At 52.3% G+C, this 23,084-nt stretch overlaps 4 protein-coding genes across 4 annotated transcripts; 1 reads left to right on the top strand and 3 right to left on the bottom strand.

The window, feature by feature from the left end:
• Nucleotides 1-360: 360 nt before the first annotated feature.
• GUITHDRAFT_49051 (hypothetical protein) lies at nucleotides 361-693 on the top strand (the record flags this gene model as incomplete). Its single annotated transcript, XM_005820264.1, has 1 exon — nucleotides 361-693. A coding segment is annotated over one exon (333 nt), but the record flags the coding sequence as incomplete, so codon positions are not given.
• A 13,736-nt stretch (nucleotides 694-14,429) lies between these two features.
• Nucleotides 14,430-16,574, bottom strand: GUITHDRAFT_120459 (hypothetical protein; the record flags this gene model as incomplete). The annotated part of the gene is made up of 2 exons (XM_005820265.1): nucleotides 14,430-15,999; nucleotides 16,123-16,574. The coding sequence occupies 2 exons, from the start codon at nucleotides 16,572-16,574 to the stop codon at nucleotides 14,430-14,432; spliced, it is 2,022 nt and encodes a 673-aa protein (XP_005820322.1).
• A 511-nt stretch (nucleotides 16,575-17,085) lies between these two features.
• On the bottom strand, nucleotides 17,086-19,743 carry GUITHDRAFT_120460 (hypothetical protein; the record flags this gene model as incomplete). Its single annotated transcript, XM_005820266.1, has 4 exons — nucleotides 17,086-17,570; nucleotides 17,625-18,479; nucleotides 18,983-19,362; nucleotides 19,463-19,743. 4 exons carry the CDS (start codon nucleotides 19,741-19,743, stop codon nucleotides 17,086-17,088), a joined length of 2,001 nt encoding a protein of 666 aa, XP_005820323.1.
• A 1,621-nt stretch (nucleotides 19,744-21,364) lies between these two features.
• GUITHDRAFT_120461 (hypothetical protein) lies at nucleotides 21,365-21,922 on the bottom strand (the record flags this gene model as incomplete). The annotated part of the gene is made up of 1 exon (XM_005820267.1): nucleotides 21,365-21,922. One exon carries the CDS (start codon nucleotides 21,920-21,922, stop codon nucleotides 21,365-21,367), a length of 558 nt encoding a protein of 185 aa, XP_005820324.1.
• Nucleotides 21,923-23,084: the final 1,162 nt, after the last annotated feature.

Raw genomic sequence — 23,084 nt, forward strand, 5'->3', positions numbered from 1 at the left:
CTTCTGTACGGTCGGACATTAGTTCCAAAAGGCCGGATGAGGTACATGTGGGGTCACGACCGTCCCGGCTTTGTCCCATCCATGGATGTTGGGCGAAGATTTGGGATCAGCCGTAGACGGTATGAAACATGGAGGAAATATCTCAAATTCTGGCCACCGTCAGCAGATCATGCACAGAATAGATTTGACATGATTAGACCTCTGGTTGAAGCTTTTAATCAAAATAGAATAGAGACAATCAACGCAGGTAGTGAGTTGGTCATCGATGAAAGTATGGGGAAATGGCGCCCTTACATACAAGTAAGAAGGAGATATTACATAGATTGTGCACTGAATGTTGTTGTTTGCTAGAACACCAACGAAAGTATCCCTCAATTGACAAAAATTGCTCGAAAACCCGTCGGAGTAGGTACAGAATACAAGAACATCGCTGAGTGCACTTTTGGAATCATGTTATCGTTGGAGGTTCAGGAAGGCAAGAATTTGATGCAAAATCTCCCTTTCACGGAGAGATATGCCAAGCACACTGCTTTGGTGCTTAGGCTAGCGCAGAATTATCTCAACAAAGGGCATATTGTATACGGAGACTCTGCTTTTTCATCAGTTTCCACCGCAACTGCTCTGCTGGAACACAACACGTTTTACACTGGTTTGGTAAAACAGTGCTTCAAGGGATTCCCAAAACAGTACCTTAACACGTTGGCTTGGCAGGGAAACGAAGCCAGAGGGTCCACGAAGACTGTCAGGCTGATAGTGGACATCAATGGACAAGAAAAGAAGGTGTACGGGCATGCATGGAATGAGCCTGGCAGGGTCGGTATACCGCGAAAGTTGTTGATTTCCACGTGGAATACAACGCAGGAAACTGATGGACACGTTAAAGATCGTTGGAGAATTAATCCACAAACCAGACAGACCGAGCATTATAACTTTACAGTGCCAAGAACGAAGATGGTGAAGTCATATTTCAATGCTGCTTCAATCATCGATGTTCACAATCACCTCAGGCAGGATGGTTTGGGGATGGAAAACGCTATTGGAACAATAGATTGGCGATTCAGAATCTTTTGTACTGTATTGGGCTTCATCGAAGTGGATGCATACAAGCTTTTCACGCAGTGTAACCAGTTGCAAGATGACGTGGAACACAGGGAGTTCATTGACGTCCTTACTTTGCAAATGTTACAAAATCATTACGAAGGCGATGTGGCAAGGAGGAACATGCGTCGAAGTCTTCGCAATCGACAGTCTAATTCATCTGACTCATCCTCACAGGGGTTGAGGCCGTCACAGGAAGGGCATGACCTCATACTGGTCAGCGATTTTCAGCAGAGAAAGCACCTTCCCACGAGCCGAGGTGATGTGAATAGAAAATTACCACGAGTCAGATGCAAAATCTGCAGAGATTCACATGGTCAGGGACGTAAAACTATCTATTGTTGTGACCAATGCAGTGAAAATGATCCCCACAAGCGTCCATTTGGTATTTGTGGTATGGCAGCAGGTCGAAGGTGTATCAACCAGCATATCCTACAACATAATGAACAACGGTAAAAGTTTCATTTTCATCAGTAAAAGTGGTTGATTTCTGTTTCATACACAAACATCTGGTAGCATATAACATGAAAAAGGCCTGATCTACTGGTTTGTTCTTGTTTGGGTATAGGGTTCATACTTCTGGCGTGAGAGTGAAAACACATTTTCCTATTGTAGCACTGATAAATACAAGCCGCATTGCAAAAATTTCTCATGAGATATTCAATCAAGACACTTTCATGTGGAATTGTGCTGCATACTTGAGCTTGATCTGAAATTTTCGTCCTTTCACGCAGCTCTCCGTCGACACCTTCTCGCCATCATTCGCCGACATCACGGACCCCACCATACCTTCATATACCCCCACCCCCCCCTACAAACTATTATTGTATTTCGAAAGTACCGGTCTTTTCTAAGATACTTGGACCCCCATCCCAACAATTTGCCTAACCCTAAGAAAACTTGCCGAAAATGCCAGGAAATAAGGAACCTGCCAGGAAATAAGGAACCTCCTAAACCCTAAACCCTAAACCCTAAACCCTAAACCCTAAACCCTAAACCCTAAACCCTAAACCCTATTATTATTATGTGAGTTTATTAGAATGCTAGAATGTTGCTCGGCCTCGTTGTGGGCTTGTGCAATTGGATCCTAGTCTAAAGAGGCGCTCGAGCACTGGGAGTACACGGCCTACAATGCGAACCCTGCTTCTGAGGCGTCTTTCTACTCTCTACTTCTGCTGTCTTCTCTTGGCTTCCTCAGCCTCAGTCAGGAGAGTTGCCTCTCCTCACCTTGGCCTTCGGTCACCACCTACTCTACCTCCATTCAGCTTCCTCAGCCTCAGTCAGAAGAGTTGCCTCTCCTCACCTTGGCCTTCGGTCGCCACCTACTCGTCCTCCATTCAGCTTCCTCAGCTTCAGTCAGGAGAGTTGCCTCTCCTCACCTTGGCCTTCGGTCGCCTCCTACCTTCTCTCCTTACCTTGGGCTCAGCTCAAGCTCGGTACGGGCTCGCCCCGTCTTCTTCCTCGCCCTCGCCTTGCTCTTCCTCCATGTCTTCCTCTTCTTCGTCATCTTCCCTCATCTCCACTCGCAGTCGGTCCTTCTTGTCCACCTTCAGCGAGCAGGCCAGCACATGCATCTCTGCGAATTTACTCAGTGCTATGAACAGGAGGCTAAGAGATCGACGCTCTATGTCGTCGCTCTCCGCCTCCTGCTCAAGCTCAGCAGCTGCCGTTGCCCGTGGCGAGAACGCGCTGCCCCTCCTTGCCTTCTTGCTCTCTCCTTGCACGCGAGTCCAGCGCTTGCTCTGCAGCCACTTCCCCAGCTTCTCCTTGAGCGCGTTGCGTCCCACTCCCTGCTCCTCTGGCATCTTCGCCCACTCTCCCAGCGCCATGAACTCCAGGCTCCCCGGAGAGTAGAAGGTGTCGTGGAGGTTGCCAACGGCCTTGTCCAGGACCAGCTTGATCGGCTCGCTCGTCCCTGCCTCGTTCAAAGAAGCTGCATCTTCGATGACTGCTGACAGCTCGCTGACGAGCTGCATGTCCTCTTGGCTTGACGGAGATGCTGCCTCCATTGTGATCCTCTCCATGTCTGTAAACTCCAGCCACTCTCCCTCGCTCTCCTCCTGTCGCTGCGCTGCGTCGCTGGTGCCCCGCTGACCAGCCGCCTCAGAGTCAGGCTCCTTGTCGAAGCCGACTGCTTCGAGCTTGGTTGCTGCGCCTTCGAGATAGAAGGGCAGCTCCTTCATCATGCGTCGAGCATCCTCCGTGGAGCCGAGGAGGATGCATAGCTTGGACCCGTTCCAGGACTTGGTGTTCAAATCCTCCTCCATGTCGATGCCTTCAACGTTGATCTCGAGCCTGTTAGCGATCTCCAACAAGACTCTCTTGACTCTTGCGATAGACGTGTTGCCGCCGTTGCACAGCCCCTCCATCTCCTTCCTCGTGAAGCGACCAGATGCCGCCGTCGACTTGATGATGATCTTGATCTCCTTGCCGTCCTTGCCGCCTGCCTTCTTCTGCAGTCTTGATGCCTTCTTCAACTTATTTCTGGACACAAAGCGATCAGCTGTCAACTCGACTGCGAGCGCCTCTCTGATCTTCGGGTCCTCGCTGAACAGAGTCAGGTGTACTCCCTCCATCGCTTCGCTCTCTCGGAAAGCTCGAAATGCTGTATCATTCGCCTCTGGGCAGCTCGAGGAGACGATCCACTCCACCTCCCTCTGTCTCCAGATGACGTTGGCCCCTACAGCGATGAAGCCTTTCTGACCTAAGCCTTTGTGGACTTGCTGTCCTGGCGCCCCAGCGACCAGCATGCCTGCCAGCGGCTGGAGTTGGACCGCTGCAAGGGACTGGCGCAGCAGCTGATAGCGATAGACGGCAGCTATCTCAGCCGTTGTCATGCCGCCCAAGGTTAGCAGGTGAGTCAGCTCTGCCAAGCTGCCCCCTTTGCCCCAGGGTCCTCTCTTGGCTCGAATCTTGAAAGATCTATCGTGCACGATGCTCACATGTACAGCTGTGAACTTGCGACCATCGATCGCGAAGTCCTCTCTTCCCTGCCAGAGCTTCTCCGCTTGTGCATTGCGGAGGAAGGAAACAGTCACCGGGATCTCCTCAGCACTCGCTATCTCGGGTCTATACGGAGCCTTCCACATGATTGCTTTACTCTCTTGCACTGAGTCTACGATCAGTCCGATCTCTTCAAATTTCTTCTTCAGCTTTTCTTCATGGTTGACATACACCGAGGAGATGCCCAGGAGAGTCATGGAGATGAAGGAAGTCACCTCGTTGCCTGCTGAGGCGGTGTATGTCTCGACCTTCTCCTTCTTGGCTTCTTCAATCTGCTGCATAAACCACTCTCTGGATGCGTCACTCCATCCAGTCATCGCTTCTTGCAGAAGCTCACGTCGTGCCTGCTGACATGTCGAGCGGATGGCTGGAGTGGAGCGTCGGGGGTGCATCCCTCCACAGCCTTGCAAGCCTGGGCTGTCCTGCTGTTCGGATAACGCTTCGCGAAGCTCTTCACCCTCTCGACGAGATCAGCTTCGAGGACAGAGGCATCCACAAGTCCGCTCTGCGTGTATTGGCATGATCTCCGATACCGTCTTCTCGCCTTTCCATCCGGTTAGGTATACGTTCCATGGTGAGCTCTGCCGCTTGCCATTCCTTGTAACCTGTATCTTGCGCGTGCTGTAGAGCTCTGCAGATGCAGTGGGTTGTTTCTCGCATGTGCACATGTTCCATACCCCCCCCCCAGAGCCCATCCAGCAGCAGATGTCTGGTTCTCATGAGCCATTGCTGATGTGGAGGGACGCCTTGTTGCCTCCCTGTGTTGAAGATATCTTGTTGTTGCGTTTGCCTTCGTGTCTTTGCGATCAGCAGCAGATGCAGCACAACGAAAATTCCACAATTGTAGCCGTCTGTTTGTTGCAGCCCAGTTGACACACATGCCCTCCATGCCGTGTCGTCACAGTGTTCTTGTTGATCGCTAATTGCCTCGGTGATAATCGTCGCCACGAGTGATGCTAGGTCCATTCGCTGTGCGCCCCCCAATTGAAACTGTGCCTCCCTTTGGCTTCTGACTGTCCCCAGGTCTCTCTCAAGGGCCGTGCTAAGCGAGTCGACGATGTGTATTCTTTTTGTGTTAACATCTGCCACGATTAGGATCCAATGATTGCCGTTCTCTACACATGGGAATAAGAATGGTTGAGCTGCCCCGGCTAGCAGTCGTTTTGCTCTCCGTGCCCTTCCCTCCTGATCTCTCAAACACGCTACTATTCTCGGGAGAACAATGGTCCCTCTCTGCAGCCCAAATTGGTTTCTAGTTTGCTCGCTGGCATACCTCGTGCCTTGGAGCCATGCTATTTGAAATCTGTCTTCCGCTGGTTCTAAATTTCGGTTTACCTCAACGATTAATGCCTCCATAACGTCCTCAGAGAGAAATCCATCTTCTCCTGAGTTGAGCAGCGCCGCTGCTCCGTACTCTCTATTGTTTTCCCGTAGACTCCAGGGGATCTCCCCTATCAAGTCGAATGTTTGTATTTTTCTGTTTTTTGGATTTTCTTTGTCATTGTTTTTCTCACCTTCTTGTCTCTTTCTGCTTGATTCCACCACGCCCTGGTGCCCACTGTCCCACCTGCCCTCAACTCCTCCTCCTCCTCCTGCTTCCATTAGGCTTGCGCTGCTGGGAAGGAGTCAAGCGACATCTCTTCCGATTCTGCCGCCATGCTCCCAGCCTCGGGTACATCTTCCATTCGAGCGTCTTTCATCTGTAGCTCACTGCTCAAAACAAATTTCAATTCGTTTCTATCTCCCAGCATTCCTACGAGGGAGAGCGCTGTTGCCTCCAGGAATTTATTCAAAGCAATGAAGAGGAGATCAGTTTTCAATGGCTTCTCTTCATTTGGTGCGAAAGCGCTGTTCTTGCGTTTCGCTACCTTCCACGTATGCCTGCCCGCGATCACCCTGATTCGTTCACGCAGTCGCTTGCTCACGGCATTCTCTGCCGCGTTGGCACCCTTATCAGCCCACTCTTGTAGCGTGGGGAAGGATGCATTTCTTGGGCTCTCCGGAGCCATCTCTTGCACCGCGTCATCAAGATGGAGTTGAAGCTGTCCTTGCTGTTGCAGCTCGCTCCTAGTTACGTCAGCAATCGCTTCCTTAAGTTCTTCGACGACCACGTCCGTTCCCGCATCTGGGAGGTTTGTTTCATTGATAATGGAACTGAGCTCGATCTCTTTCCACACAGTTCCTTCTGCTCTGGTCCCCGTCGCTGGTGACCTGGCCTCAGGGTTAGACTGAGCGCGAGTTGCCTGAGGCGACACTTGGAGGTTCAGACTGCTCGCTGTCGTTTGGATTTCAACTGTGCCTTGCCAGCAGAGGAGCTGTGTGGGGAATTCAGCCATCATCTTTCTTGCACTACTTTCACTGCGTAGCCGGAGAATGATACCAGACCCATCCCAGATCCCTGTTTCTGGATCGCATTGGAGGTGGATCCGTTGGAGATCTTTTTCCACCTGTGGATCAAAGCAAGCGACAGCCCTCCGAATGTTTCGGATGACTTTTGCTCTGCCCGTTTCGTCACTTGCGCAGATTTTTTCGATCTCGTTTCGGGAGAACTTCCCTGACGGCACAGGAGAGGAGATTTGTACCGAGTACAGCATCTCTGCTCCCGTTGCCATTGCCGTGCCCTCTTGTCGCACCGCATTCTTCATATTCTTGTGCAGCGCCGTTGCTTCCATCTGCACTGAGAACCATTTCAGTATTTTGTCATTCTCTGAGACCAGTCCCAAAGTGACTCCTGCACGATCCTTTCCATGTCGATCGAATGCTTGAAGAACGATGTCCGCTGCTTCAAGGCTCGAGCACGTTGCGATCCAGTCGACCTCTCTGTTCTGGTTGACTGTTTCTATTCCTACCGCAGCGAACACCTTCTTTGGCGGTAGGTTCCTCTTGGGGGGGAGGTTCACTGTCATTCCCGCGTTTGGGATCAGATCAATGATCGCTAATCCCTGCTTCAGGCATAGCTGCCTGTAGATCTCACATATGTCACCTGTGCTCGAATCGTTGAGCATCAGGAGTTGGGCCACCTCAGCTAGGATTCCAACTCTGCCCATGTTCTCCTTCTTTGGCCGCATCTTGAACGAGATCGGTGGGTTGGCTGCTGGGTTCACTGCTAGAATCCTCCTGCCTGCCACCTTGAAGGTACCCTCTCCTTTCCAGAGTTTCTCAGCCGCCTCATTGCGGACAAATGTGATCACTGCTGGGATCTCCGCTGCCTGACACCCTCCGCTTCATCTGGTATCTGGCGGACATCATTGCTCAGCGCTCGATGCCCAGCGTCATCCCTCTTGCTCTTCAAGCTTGAGGCATAAGTTTTCCACCTTGTTAGGAAAACTTCCTACAAATATCTCTCGATCCAGCGTTGACACACGAAGTGATCCCGTCAAGAAACCAAAGAACAAGCGCGCGACAGCAATGCACAATTCAACGGCAATTTACTCCAAATCAACGTTAGAGATAAAGAAAAGTAAGTAATCTAATTTCCTAAGAAACGAGACTGCCTAGGACACCTACTTAAGAAAGACAGGAAGTCAGTAAACATATCCTATCATTTCGCTCCCTAGCGCTGATAGATGAGAACACACTTCTCAGCTCCAACTTCGCTGCAAACACCAAGAATCATTTAGCATTCACAAGATTGAAATCACGAATCATTTTCCTCAACTCTGGAGTGCGAAATTCACGCGTAGACAACCAAGAATCATCCGACGACTTGTCATATCCTTTCCAACGAACCAGGTACTGCACACGATTACCTTTCCCACGACGAGCCAAAATACGATCGACTTCAAAATACTGTCCATCGCGTTGAACCAAAGGCAACGGTGGTGGTTCAATTTCATCCAGAGAAACATCTCGAAAATAGTAAGGACGAAGTTTCGCCACGTTGAAAACTGTTTTCTTCATGTGTTGAAAACGCGGTGTAAACTCCAAGCGCACAGAGTTATCTGAAACTTTCTCTTGTATCTCGAAAGGCCCAATGAAACGAATTTTCATCTTGCCCATGGACTCATGCAACTTCAAATCGCGCGTCGACAACATAACGAAGTCGCCAACATTGAATTGTAGATCCTTTCGAGATTTCTTCATAGCCTTCTCCTTCTGAATCGCTGACAACGTTAACGCATCGCGAGCCAAGTCGACGGCCGCCATGATCTTGTCACGTACCTCTTCCACGTCCTCAGCACGATCGTCAGGAGTCAGGTCCAAAACTGTACGAACGTCTCTGCCATAGATGATCTCGAACGGCGTAAGATTCGTCGCATCTCTAACGGTCGTATTCCAAATTGTCTCCAGATGTACGAGATAATCATCCCAAGACTTGCTATCGTGCCGCATGCAGTAGATCCGCAAGGCTTCAACTATGACACTGTTGAACTTCTCAACTCGTCCCTGCGACTGCGGATGATAAACGCTGCTATGGCGTATGTCGATTCCCATGAGAGTGAACAACTCAGTCCAAAATTCTGAAGAAAATAAACTCCCGTTGTCCGAGACCAACGTTTTGCAAATCCCTTGAGCACGATAAACCGTCTCGAAATACGCACGAGCTGCTCCTTTCGATGTGATCGTCTTCTTACACGGATACAAGAACACCCTGTTGGAAAACTGATCGAGAAACACCAAGACACTGTCGTTTCCCCGCTTCGAGGTGGGCAGCGCTGTAAGCAAATCCACTGAAATCTTCTCGAATCGCTCACGCGGAACCAAATGACTGTGCGGTTCGCCAGCCGCTCGTTGCTTGTAACTCTTGCCTTGCAAGCACTCCGCACACGAGTTGACATAGTTCGCGACGTCCTTACTCATGGTAGGCCAGAAAGCGATTTGCGACGCCTTCAAGAAAGTCTTCGTCTTCCCTACATGGCAAGAATCGTCATGAATCAGGCGCAAGAACTTCGCTCGAGAATGATAAGGAATGCACACACGTTCCCGACCAAGCGAGTCCTTCCAAAACAAGACTCCGTCTCGCAGAAAATAAGTTCGACGCTGCATTGGGACTAGGTTTCCCTGTTGGATGTCCTGGAGAACCTGCGCGAAATATCTGTCCTGCTGATAATTTTTGACGACATCAGCTGTAAATGCGTTGTCTGTTGCTAGAGCGTAGCAGTGCGTAACAACCTCTGCATCACTGTCAGTCACCTCCATCACCTCCCCCTCCCCAGAGGACGAGATGGTACAAAGCAAGGTAGGATCCAAGTTGACCAAATCAGCACGCTGTCGAATCTCATCGTCTAACGCACTCTGTGACGGCACAACCGTAGAATCGTTCGGACGAGATAGGTAGTCAGCGATGACATTCTCTTCTCCAGGAATGTAGGAGATTTCATCCAAATCGAAATCAGCAAGAATTTGACTCCATCGAAACAATCGACCCGTGAGGTTGCTCTGCGTGAGAAGATACTTGAGACTCTTGTGATCTGTACGAACCAACACCCTGCGTCCGTACAAGTAAAACTTGAAATGCACCAATGCTGAAATCAATCCCAGAAGCTCTTTCTCGCGCACTGAATAATTTACCTCGGCACTGTTGAGACGCTTGCTGAAGAAGGCGACAGGCAACAGATCTTCGCCATGCTGTTGTGTCAAGACAGCACCAATGGCGTAGTCGCTCGCATCGACCAACACGCAAGTAGCTAACGCTGGGTTGAAGTACCTTAAAACAGGGGCTGATATCAAACGCTTCTTCAGCTCCTGAAAGGCCGCTTCTTGCGCATCATCCCAACAAAACTTCACATTCTTACGTAGAAGATTCGTTAGCGGAAGTGCTAACGCTGCGTAATCCGGCACATACTTCCTGTAAAAGTTCAACACTCCCAAAAACGACTTGAGTTCCTTCGCTGTTTGCGGCGCCGAACGATCCACAATCGCTTGTACCTTTTTCTCTTGTGTCGAGACGCCTGCCTCGCTGATGTGGAAACCGAGGAAATCAATTTCAGAGTGAAACAGCTTACATTTCGACTTCTTGACAAACAACTGCTCTTTACGAAATCGATCCAGAGCCTGTCGAAGCAAACGCTCATGTCTCTCCAAGCTCCCATAACTGATCAAGCAAACATCGTCGATATAGCTCAGGCAATTCTCGAGACCTTGAAGAACACTCTCGAGAAATTTCTGAAATTGATTTGCCGAATCTACCAAGCCGAAAGGAATCCTCCGATACTGATATTTCCCAAACTTCGTGATGAAACAGGTGTACTTCCTCGACGCGGCGTCCAACTCAAGTTGCCAAAAACTTTTCGCCAGGTCGAGTGAGCTGATCCACAACCGTGCCCCAGGTTCTGAAGCATAACGCGCTCTCTCTTCCATGATCTTTCGACCCACTCGTTCTATCAGCTCCATCACCAACGGCAATGGAAAGTTATCATTCCGGATCAAGCTGTTAACGAACCTCATATCAGTGCAAAAACGCAATGTACCATCAGACTTTTTGTGAAGATTACGGGAGACGTAAACTCAGACGTCGAAGGTTCAATGATTCCACGCTCCAACAAGAAGGCAAGATTCGCTTTCAACTCCTCCTCCAACGCGAGTGGCACAGGGTAAGGTTTCTTTTGCACCGCCTCAACGTTATCCTTGAGTCGAATCGTCGCCTTGAAGGACCGGTCGAGAACAACGTCGCTGGGAATGTCATCACGAATGACATCCGAATAATCTTCCATGATCGTCTCGGCAGCCTTCTGCTCGAGACTCGTGGCACCATCTGTCGGCTGAGCCATCTCCAACAGGTTGCACAAATGTACCACGTACCATTCCGAATCGTTCTGCTTGAGGTCTCTCACTGCCTCAGTGTAAGAAAGTACCTGACACAGCGAGGCGTCCGCAGCCCCAAATTGCTTGTTTGTCGGGCAAACAAGTAACGGAAGCTCGACCATCTTCTTGCGCCACTTGGCAAAGACTCTGGGGTGACCCGCATCAATCACGATCTTGTTCACACGCATCCATTCCCATGAGAGGATCATGTCCGCATGCGGCAAGTCAAGCATGTAGAACGACCCACTACTCTTGAAACTGGAGCCTACGCCCAATTTTGTCTGGAAAACCATATCAGACAACCTACACGTCCCATCGGCCATGATAACTCGTTTGCGAACTTCTGCATCCGTGACCGACAGACCAAATTTGCGCACTGCCTTCGTGCTGATAAACGACTCTTCAGCAGCTGTATCGAGCAATGCATTAAGAACTATGGATTGATTCCCGAACCGAAAGGTCACCGGTACCATAGGTAGAGCTTTGATCCTGTGAGAGTCAACGGTGATACGACATTGACGAACATCCCTAGGATCTTCTGTCGGAGGTGTGCCCGGGTCGAAGACAACATTCGAAGTCTGCAAACCCGTGCCCCCGTCGATTGCGCCCTCCGCGGCAACCGACGTCACTGGTTTAAAGCTGACGGTTGTTCAGACCTCGACAAGAGAGGGCACTTGTCTCTGAAGTGACCGAACTTCTGACAGTTGTAGCACTTCACCTTCTTCTTGTCGAACTTCTTCTCCTTGCCCTGCATGTCCTCGCTCTGAGTAGGAGCCGACCGCTTGCCCTCATGACGAGGTTGTGCTTGGGTGAAATGAAGACTCGTCTGACCGTCTTGTGGGTGTCTCTGACGCAGATTAAGAGCTTCGCGATACAACTGCGGCAAATACTTGCCCATCTCCGACGGCTCCGCATGATAAGTAATCCCAAACGTCTTACCATCGCGTTCCATCAGCATGCTCAATTCCTTCCGTAGCATAGCACGTGCATAGTCCATTTGAATCCCATCGACAAAGGCGCGTTCCCAGCTACCTAGCGCAACACTAGGTCTCTTGGACACAAGGTAGCACGCCTGCAGGTGTGTAACCATCGCCTGGAATCTTGCGGTGTACGCCTCAACGGACTCCTTGGGCCCTTGCCTAGCCTGCTTCTGCACATGACGCTCAAGTTTCTCAATAAACTCGAATGGTAACCATTTCAACAACAGTTTCTCCACAAACTGTTCCCAATCACCATGCTCAGCAGAGAACTGATCTTGCTCAGTCATCGGGAGTGTGGCCCACCATAGCTGCACCTCCGGCCCGAACGCGGAGATGGCCGCTCCTACCCATCGATGGCGTGCTATACGGTGAAATTTACACCTGCCTTCGATATATCCGAGCCATGAGACCACCGACCTCTCCATGGTCTGCTCACCATTGTACTGCAACAATGACTTCGGATCCAGCTTGCAAATCTGACCACCGTCATTCTCCGCATGCTTAAGCTTGTGAGGCTTGTCCTCGGGTTCCCGAACCCGCTCACAAAGCAGTACACGCATCTCCGCTGCCTCCTTGGCAAGCCTACGGTTCTCTCGCTGGGATTCCTCAAGTGCCCTCACAAGATCCTGGAGTTTGCGATCAGCTTCTCTCTGGGATTCTGCGAGTGCATTTACGAGATTGTGCATCTTATCCATGTTGTTCTGTTCCACCGACCTGAGCTCTCTACATGTCCGGCGTAGGTGCTCGTTTTCCTCCACGATGTCACGAAAACTGGCTTTCAAGGGAAGGGCGGGACCATCTCTTTCGTTTTCATCCCTGCTCTCCAACCATGAAGGCACTGTACGACCACTGTCAACACTGTCGGCACGTACGACAGCCTCCTGCTGAATGACAGTTTCCGACGGATCGTACGCATGTGACTGCGGCGACATGCCTGTCACCGTAGGAAAACGCTGCTCTGCTGACCCATTCAATGTCTCCTTCACAAAGCTGCCCAACCGCGACATGCTTCGACTCATGAAGTCCGAGACGACGCTACCTGACTGAATGCTCGTCCTATCCATGTTTTCTTGAACAACTTCTTTCAACACAACAACTCCGAGAGGAAAACCAGGCCTTCGCGTACCAAAATGTTAGGAAAACTTCCTACAAGTATCTCTCGATCCAGCGTTGACACACGAAGTGATCCCGTCAAGAAACCAAAGAACAAGCGCGCGACAGCAATGCACAATTCAACGGCAATTTACTCCAAATCAACGTTAGAGATAAAGAAAAGTAAGTAATCTAATTTCCTAAGAAACGAGACTGCCTAGGACACCTACTTAAGAAAGACAGGAAGTCAGTAAACATATCCTATCACACCTGTCTGGAAAAGTATGCAGGGATCCCAAGTACCTTCATGGTAATCGTCTGCACCTTGGTGCCCTGATCATCATATGATCTGGCCTCCATCTGCCTTTGTCTGTCAGCTTGGAACTCTGACAGGTACCACTGCTTGACATCGTCACCCCACTGCCTGAGCCCTTTCGGATTCTCCAGTGACGAGGGTTCAGCAAAGCTGCATGTCTGACTGATGGCTTCGGCTAAGGCTTCCAAGGATATTTCTTTTGCTTTCAGAGCTTTGCTCGTCCTGCTTTTGGGGTTCTGCCTTGCGAATTCATCCAGTCTCCGCATCAGTTCGGCTGATGACGGCATCGTTGCAGCTTCCGTCTGCCTCTTGAGGTAGCTGGAGGTACGGTACTGAACGATCTCGTCAGGGTTCACAATAGATATTGGCCACATGTTTCGAAGCATTCTCGATGGTTTCCCGAGCTTCCTGCGTTCCTGGCGACTCTTGCTCTACCACGCAGGGATCCCGCTGATCTGCATGCCTCAGATAAAGGGATCCTGCCTCAGCTTGCGCTCTCCCTACGCGCCGCAGGGCAGCATGCTCTTACTAAGGGCCGGCTCCTAAACTAAGGGCCGGCTCCTAAACCCTAAAACCTAAACCCTAAAACCTAAACCCTAAACCCTAAACCCTAAACTCTAGTAGTAGTAGTAGTAGTTGAGTTTATTAGAATGCTAGGTAGGTTGCATGGCTTGTTATCGCCTTGCTCTATTCTAGTCTAACAGGGATCTCGTGACCTGGCAGTTCGGCCCGACTTGGCTGGCCCCTATGGCAGCCGTGCTTCTGCTCTGCTCCCTCCTCTGATATACTTCAGTGGTCTTCCCCGGCCTCAGCCAGTGGAGTTTCCTCCGCCGGCCTTGGCCTGGGTCGTCCGTGCTGTCCACTTGTATTGCTTCCTCGGCCCCGACACACGTTGGCGGTCTCGGCCGGCCTTCGGCCAGTGAGTGGATGATGGGTGAGGTGGTAGGTGGAATGCGTATGGGTCCCTGGGACTCACGTCCCTTCACCCGGGCCTCGGTCCGGACCGGGCCCGAGAGCCCGGCCGGCCTCCGCCCGGCCTCCTCCTCCCGGCCCCCCTCCCCCCTCTCCCACTGGCTTACCTGCCCTTACCTTCGTTGCTTGCCCCATGTCCACCTCATTTATTTCTTCCTCCTTCCCCCCATGGGGCCCACAGCTCCGCTCCGCCTCTTGTCCACCTCTAAGACTTGACTCGAGCCTCAAGCGCGCGAGGGGCCTGCACCGGCCTCCTCCTCCATGCCCTCGCCCTCCTCAGCCTCCATGTCGACTTCCTCCCTCATCATCAGCCGCAGTCGGTCTTGCTTGTCGACCTTGCCCGTGCATTTCAGGCCTTGGTGCTCAGCAAATTTACTGATCGCAAGAAACAAGAGGCTGACAGATCGACTCTCGATGTCATCGCTCTCAGCCTCCTGCTCGAGCGCATCAGTCGCTGCTGCCCTTGGAGAGAAGGCGCTGCCCCTCCTCGCTGCCTTGTTCCCTTGCACCCGTGTCCAGCGCTGCTCGCCGAGGTACGCTCTGAGCTTTTCTTTCAACATGTTTCGCTTCGATCCCAGCGTCGGCGTGGCTGCCCAAGCTCCGAGCGTCATGAACTCCACGTTGCCCGGCGAGCAGAAGGTGTCATGCAGCTTGCCAACACTCTTGTCTAGCTCCAAAGAGATCGGCTTGCCAGCTAGCAGCTCCTCCTCTGATGTCTCCAAGAGCATCGTCGAGAGGTCGAGCAAGACCTGTTGATCGACTGGCCCTGACGGCGACGCTGCTTCCATGGTGATCCTGTCGATGTCGCTGAGCTCCAGCCATCCAGCGCCTTGCTGCTGCCCGGCTTGGGACTCTTGGGCTTGCTCCTCGCTGCTCGGGCTCCTCTCCTCCTCATGCTGAGGCCCGTTGAGCTTGAACCCCACCGCTTCGAGCTTGACTTCCAGGACCCCTTCCAAGTAGAAGGGCATGTCTTCCATCAAGCGTCGAGCCTCTGCCTTGGTCGCCAGGGAGAGAGCTATCAGGCTCCCATCCCAGCTGAGCGTGTCACGATCCTCCTCGACCTCGACGCTGACCGGCGTCACGCCTATCCTTCTTGCTAACTCCAACATGGCTCGCTTGACTCTCGTGATCGATGTGTTACCTCCTCCGCACAGCGCTTCCATCTCCTTCCTCGAGAAGCGGCCTGTGCTCATGCTTGACCTCGACTTGATCTGTACTCTGAAGCTGCTGCGCCCCGCATGATCTCTCTCGCGAAGTGCCCTCCTTTGCTTAGCGATCTTTCCCCTAGGAACGAAGGTGTCGGCTGTGAGCTCGACTGCAAACGTCTCTCTGAGCTTGGCGTCGTCGCTGATGAGAGTCAGGTGCACCCCCTCCATCGCCTCGCTCTCTCTGAACGAGGCCAAGGTCTGCTCGCAACTTGCCGTCGAAGGCGAGCTCAGCACCCACTCCAGCTCTCTCTGCTGCAGAGCTCCGGTGCTTGCCCCAACAGCAACATACGTCTTCGGGCTCGGCCCCTTGCGACCTCTCTGCCCAGGACCCTGCACGAGCATGCCAGCAAGCGGTTGTACCTCTGCGGCTGCAAGGGATTGCGAGAGCAGCTGAAATCGATAGATCTGAGCGATCTCGGCCGTCGACATTCCTCCAAGAGCTAAGAGCTGTGATAGCTCGGCAAGGCTCCCTCCCTTGCCCCAAGGTCCTCGCTTGGCTCGAAGCTTGAACGACCGGTCATGTGCATGGCTCGAAACGATCTGCCATCTATGCTGTATTCTCTCCTGCCTTCCCATAGCTCCATGGCTGCTTCATTCCGAAGGAAGGAGACGGTGACTGAGATGTCGTCTGCTCGTGCTATCTCAGGTCTGTAAGGTGCTTTCCACATGATGGCCTTGTCGACTCCATCGACTGAGTCTACCATGAGACCTAGCTCCATAAGCTTCGTTTTCAACTTTTCTTCTTGTCGAACAAACATCGAGGAAATCCCTAGGAGAGTCATGGAGATGAAGGAGGTCCCCTCGGTGCCTTCGGTGTCGGATGTATGTCTCGACATTCTGCTTCTTGGCCTCCTCCATCTGTTGAATAAACCATGCTTTCGACTCTGAGCTCCATTCGCTCAGAGAGTCTTCAAACAGGTCGCGTCTCGCCTGCCGACATGTCGAGCGGATGGCTTCAGCGATAGCGTCGGGAGTGCATCCCCCCTCAGCTCTGCAAGCATAAGCTGTCCGACTATTCGGATAACGCTTCATGAAGCTCTTCACCTTCTCGACGAGGTCGGTGGCTTCCTCGACGTGGCCTCCAGAGCGCTCACCCTGCGTGTATTGGCATGATCTCCGATACAGCAGGTTGCGAACGCTCTCATCATACTGTAGTACCATGCTTAGAAAGCTGTTTGAACTATACGAACCTCTTGCTCGCAGCTTCCACCGGTCCCCTTGCGCTCTCCCTACGCGCCGCAGGGCAGCATGCTCTTACTAAGGGCCGGCTGCTCTTACTAAGGGCCGGCTGCTCTTACTAAGGGCCGGCTGCTCTTACTAAGGGCCGGCTGCTCTTACTAAGGGCCGGCTGCTCTTACTAAGGGCCGGCTGCTCTTACTAAGGGCCGGCTGCTCTTACTAAGGGCCGGCTGCTCTTACTAAGGGCCGGCTGCTCTTACTAAGGGCCGGCTGCTCTTACTAAGGGCCGGCTGCTCTTACTAAGGGCCGGCTGCTCTTACTAAGGGCCGGCTGCTCTTACTAAGGGCCGGCTGCTCTTACTAAGGGCCGGCTGCTCTTACTAAGGGCCGGCTGCTCTTACTAAGGGCCGGCTGCTCTTACTAAGGGCCGGCTGCTCTTACTAAGGGCCGGCTGCTCTTACTAAGGGCCGGCTCCTAAACCCTAAACCCTAAACCCTAAACCCTAAACCCCATGCTGCAAACTTCGCACGGCTTGCCCTGCGGCGAATCTGCAGTCTTGAACTTGCCAGGAACGCAGGCAACGCAGACGCCTAGCGATTGATTGTAGTAGCCGGGATCGCAGGAGCAGGACGAAATCTGCGTAGAACCGTTGGTGTTGCTGTGTGAATGGTTCGGACAGGGCAGACAGGCGCCTATCACGGCTATGTCAGGGTTGTACGTGCTGGCAGGGCAATTCTGGCACGACTTCAACGCAATGTCGTAGTAGGTGCCGGAAGGGCAAGGCAGGCAGTATCCAAGCACGTCGGAATAGCTGCGGTAGTAGCCAGGAACGCAGCTGCATTCGTAGCTCCCGGCAGCGCTCTTAGCGTAGGTAAAGCAGGGCTTGCAAGTGGTAGACGCTACAGCGCCGATCTGTGCGGAAAACGTGTCGGAAGGACAGGGCGTACAGGCGTTGTCGGATATTTGATCCTTGTAGTAGCCTTTAGATCAGGGAATGCAGGTCTTGGATCCGCCGGCAATCAAAGGCTCGTAACCAACCTGGCAAAGGCAGCTGGAAATCAGACTGGATCCGTTCGCCAGTGTTGTCGTTAGCGCCGGACATGGCAGGCAATCATCAATCGTCACCGAAGCGGCAGTTTGCATGTAGAATCCGATAGCGCAGGCAACGCAAGGGCCTTTCCCTTGGTAGTTCTTGTAGTATCCGGATTGGCAGGCCGCGCAGGCAACGCCGTCGCTGTTAGCAGTGTATCCTTCCTTGCATCTGCAGGCCAGAACGTTCACCGAAGAGCTCGGCGCTACCGAATTGGAAGGGCAGGGTAAACAGCTGGCAACGCTGGCAGATAGCGTAGTGATAGAGTAGGTGTCAGCAGGACAATCCTTGCAGGCTTCCGTCCCGTTTCCGTATCGTCCAAGTCCGCAGCTCACGCAATCAACGCCTATCTTCTGGAAGCCGGAATCGCACTTGCAGTCTTCCAGCTTGGAAGCACCTGGGATGGAAGTGGAATGCAGCGGGCAGCTGGTGCATTGAAGGACGCTGGTAGCGCCTATCGCGGAGCTGTAAGTGTTTTCAGGGCAGAGCGTGCAGATGAAGGAAGCGGCGAAATTCTTGTACGGTCCGGCAGCGCACGGGACGCATCCGTTGGAACCATTAAAGTTGGTGTAGCCAGCTACGCACTGGCAGTCTTCAATCCTGGAAGAGCCGGCAGCGGAAGTGGTGAAGGCGGGACAGGGCTTGCAGGCCGTGTCTAACGCATAGGCTTCCGAATAGTAGTTTTCGGGACAGGAAACGCAGGCATAATCACCAAGGTTAATCTTGTTCGTTCCAGGCTCGCAGGGGACACAGGACGTGTTGCTGTCTGATTTGGTGAAAATGGAAGTGATGCTGCAATCTGCATCAATGTAATTCCTTGGAATGATAGAAGATGCGGCCGTGAACAAAACAAGCAAGACCACCATAATCTCGTTTCAGTGTAACCAGCTGGACATGGACAATATACCGCGCTATAAGGCCGTAAACAATCAACCAAATTCAAGTAGACGATGTAATCAGTGGGACAATCTTCGTAACAACGACTTCCAATAAGCGTCAGGCCGCTGGGGCAGGTGCAGATTGTCTTCTGTTGGATTGTAGTCTGAATCAGCTTGTAGCCGGGAAGGCAGAGACAGGAACCGAAGCTAGCAGAGCCGCGGCTGGATGTGGAATTGGCAGGGCAAAGCCGGCATGAAGTGGATTGCGTTACATCGGAATAAGTCCCTACAGCACAACTTTCGCAGACGCTGGAAGAAGAAGCGCCGACAACCTTCGAAAAAGTGCCAAGCGGGCATGGAAGGCAGCGTGAAGAGCTGATCGCAGCAGTCTCCGGTTGGTAGGTTCCGGCAGGGCAAAGCGTACAATCACCGCTGCCTGTGCTGTTCTTGTAAGATCCAGCGGCACAAGGCAGGCAGTCGGCGCCGAAATAGCCCTGCTTGCAGATACACAGTGAAGCATCCGTGCTTCCATCCCCAATGGCGAACTTACCGGTGCCGCAGACGGTGCATTCGCCGTTTCCGATCGCTGGCTTGAACGTGCCTGGAAAGCAGGGCTGGCAGCTGCCGTCGACCAGCAAGAAGTATCCCGCCAGACAGACGCATTCTGAAGCTGACTTGGAGCTGTAGATCGCTGTAGTCTTCGAAGCAGGGCACGAAGCGCAGAAGGTAAGACCAGCAGAAGGATTGTAAGAACCGAGCTGGCATTGGCTGCATGAAACATAGCCCGTTCCTTCATATCCGACGCTGCAGAGACAGATTTTAAGAAGTGTTACTATCCAAATAATTTGTACTATCTATCCAATTGTCCTATATCCATGATTTCCGGCGCGTTTCTGTCTAATACCCCCTCTTCGCTTCCTCCATCTGTTGCATAAACCATGCTCTCGACTCTGAGCTCCATTCGCTCAGAGAGTCTTCAACCAGGTCGCGTCTCGCCTGCCGACATGTCGAGCGGATGGCTTCTGCGATAGCGTCGGGAGTGCATCCCCCCTCAGCTCTGCAAGCCTGAGTGTCCTCAGTGACTACCAGGATACTTGAACGCTTCATGAAGCTCTTCAATCTCTCGACGAGGTCGGCGGCCTCCTCGACGTGGCCTCCAGAGCGCTCATCATACTGTAGTACCATAGTTAGAAAGCTGTTTGAACTATACCAAGCACTTGCTCGCAGCTTCCTCCGGTCCCGGGCCCTTGCGCTCTCCCTATGCGCCGCAGATGTGCATGCCTCTGCTAACGGGCCGGTCCCATGGCTCTGCTAAAGGGCCGGTCCCTAAACCCTAAACCCTAAAGTGCTAACCCTGCTTCTGAGGTCTCTTTCTTCTTTCTACTTCCAGTCTTCTCTTGGTTTCCTCAGCCTCAGTCAGGCCTCTCCTCCCCTCGGCCTTCAGGCGCCACCTACTCCTCCTCCAATCAGCTTCCTCAGCCTCAGTCAGAAGAGTTGCCTCTCCTCACCTTCGCCTTCGATTGCCTCCTACATCCTCTCCTTACCTTGCTTACCGGGCCTTGCTAACCCGTCGGTCGCTCTTCGAGTCCCCCTCTTGTCCACCTCTTCTTCGCCTTCATGTCTTGCTTCAAAGCTCCGCTCAGCTCAAGCTCGGTACGGGCTCGCCCCGTCTCCTTCCTCGCCCTCGCCTTGCTCTTCCTCCATGTCCTCCTCTTCTTCATCATCTTCCCTCATCTCCACCCGCAGTCGGTCCTTCTTGTCCACCTTCAGCGGGCAGGCCAGCACATGCATCTCTGCGAATTTCACGTGACTCAGTGCTATAAACAGGAAGCTAACAGATCCCTAAACCCTAAATCGTGTACGCGATCTTCTTGTTCATCGTAGTGAACGAGCAAGTCACAACCAGGCGATTGGTAAAGGTGGAATTCGCCGTAAGGAGGCTGCAAGGCATAACATGCGCCTACAACAACACCTGATGCGCACGGGTGCGTCCGATTAATCGTGCTCACTTGTTGTGTTCGGATTTACAAACACACCTTCCTTCAGTCGTGATACTACACTTGCAGTATCCGGACGAAGAAGAAGCCGCAATCATCATGGCAACTCATCAGTTACCAGATCAATCGATCATCCAATGCACAACACGGTCAAGTTTACTAATCTTGCGCTGCACTCACCTCCTCGTTCATACCCACAGCCAAACTCGCTCCTCCACTCCAATGAAGAACTGAACAAGCAGCGTTGTTGTTTTATTTGGCAAATAATACATAAGACCATGGGCCGAAGCTGATGGCGTGTATTATTTGGCAAATAATACATAAGACCATGGGCCGAAGCTGATGCAGAGCACAGGATGAGGAGGAGAGGCTGCCAGGACAGAGTGAATCTTGAAGAAGATCGAGCTCAACAAGACATCGCTAACTCGGAACAGGGGGTGAGGGGGGAGAGCGCCTCGACAGGAGGAGCAGCGAAGGGTTGCAACCCTCCCAGCGAGCTTCCATGGCAAGCACCATGAAATCTGTCTCGAGACCTGTCGCTGAATGCACAGATGGCCATTGGTGTTGTTGTTGTTGCTGAATGCAAAGATGGCCATTGTTGTTGTACGTTTGGATCAACCACAGCGGCACCGATTAGTGTGTCCAACATGAACTACATTTTCGTTTGATTATCATGTTTGCTGTAATAGGCGAATTATTCACAGCAAAGAAGCTGATTGTAACAGGTAAAGATGGTATTTATATAGCTGATATTGAACTGCAAACTAGGATAAACGTAGAGCTACTATATGTGACTCTATTGCATCAAGTTACAACGTCGCAGGCTGCTTCTTGTCTTTGCGAAGCTGCTCCTCTTTCTTGCGAAGCTGCTCCTCTTTCTTGCGAAGCTGCTCCTTGTCTTTGCGGAGCTGCTTCTTGTCTTTACGTTCTGCATGCCTCCTCGGATCCTGTTGCCCTACACACTTGATCTCTTTCTCTACAACCTGAATATCGTTCTCTACACTCTTGATCTCTTTCTCTACACTCTTGATCTTTTTCTCTACAACCTCGATCTCTTTCTCTACCCCCTCGATCTCCTTCTCTAACCCCTCGATCACTTTCTCTACCTCCTTTTTGGAGCTCTCATCTCCTCCGCGCAGAGTGAGACATTCTCGGACATTACCAATATTCCGTAGGTCACTCTCAGGGGCGTCTAGCAAAGTTTGTGCAGACCTTGTTTGGAATCCTCCGCTCAAACATGTCAAAGGTGTCAAAGATCTAGCAACCTCGAAGGCCCTACGAAAGCTTCCGTCCATCTCCCTCCCATCAGCGAACTGCATGCTTGCCGGTCTCTTGAAGCATGCGAAGAGGACAAGCAAACCACGCATGGCAGGTACCGGCACAGCGGAGGCAGGCGCCATCTCATCGGTCTTTACTCAAAGTGCTTTCCGCCAAAGTGAATTAAAATAAACTGCCTACAGGGGGACGGCGAGAAGAGAAAAGACAGCGAGAACCAAACCCAATCCTGCCGACTGCTGTCCCCCAAACTTAACTGATACCTTCGCTTAACTGCGCGCAGGACAAGTCCCCCGCGCGGCCATGCCAGCGATGTCGCGGTGGCCGCCGCCGAAGGAATGAGACACATACCGGGATGCACCCGCGATGATGGCAGCGAAGGACAGGGAGGCCTTGAGCTGACGAAAGATCCTGGACCGGATGCGTTTGCAAGTCGGATCACCTGAGACGTCTTGCGAGGCCGAGAGACCATCCAGCGCTGCCGTTTCCTTGTTCGCCGAGCGATCCGCCAGCCACCACAGAAAGCGCAACGCATCGTCCTGCAAGAGGCCATCAGTGCTGGCGATGATGGGAAGAAAGGCCTTTGGCGGGACTGCATTACGATGCCCTCGGATCTTCCGCTGTGCTGCCGCTTGCAGTTTGCTCCGAGCCAGGTCCGGTATTCCATCATTGTCAAAAACATGTGACATGCTGAAGTCCAGGATTAACCCATGCCATCCGCCTCCAGTAGCCATCAGTTGTGGAAGTTCGAAGTCCCCTACATGATGATCTTCAGGGCCGTGTTGGGAAACGTTCTGCCCTAGTAGTGCCGGGTACGCCTTGCCATGTGGACACGGCATCTCACTCCGGAATCTTTGATGAGGGTACTGAGGACGGCATTGCAGGGCTGCGGTGCCTGCAGGTTGCCATGTGTGTGGTCCCCCCAGGATGACGGAGAAGATGTCAGCGGCAGCCACCAAGCTGATGGGCCGGGCTGCTGCTCAAAGATCCCAAGGTTTGTACTTTCCATAATCGAGTGCCAAATCGTGCGCTGAGGGGTAAACTGACACAGAAGTTCATCAACCGGGTGGCCTGGTACCGTCTCGAAGGGGAGTAGAGAAGCTGGAGTGGTGTGCCAACAAAGATCTCTGGCGCTCAGAAAGGTGAGCCCGAATACTGCGGAACCGAGGAAACTCCGCTTTAACTTAACTTTGAGTAAAGTAGTAGTGCTTGCGGCGTCAGCCGCTCCTGACCCGACTCCCGGCCCGCCGCCGG

This window comes from Guillardia theta, assembly GCF_000315625.1.
Source record: "Guillardia theta CCMP2712 unplaced genomic scaffold GUITHscaffold_183, whole genome shotgun sequence".
Taxonomy (NCBI): Eukaryota; class Cryptophyceae; order Pyrenomonadales; family Geminigeraceae; genus Guillardia; species Guillardia theta.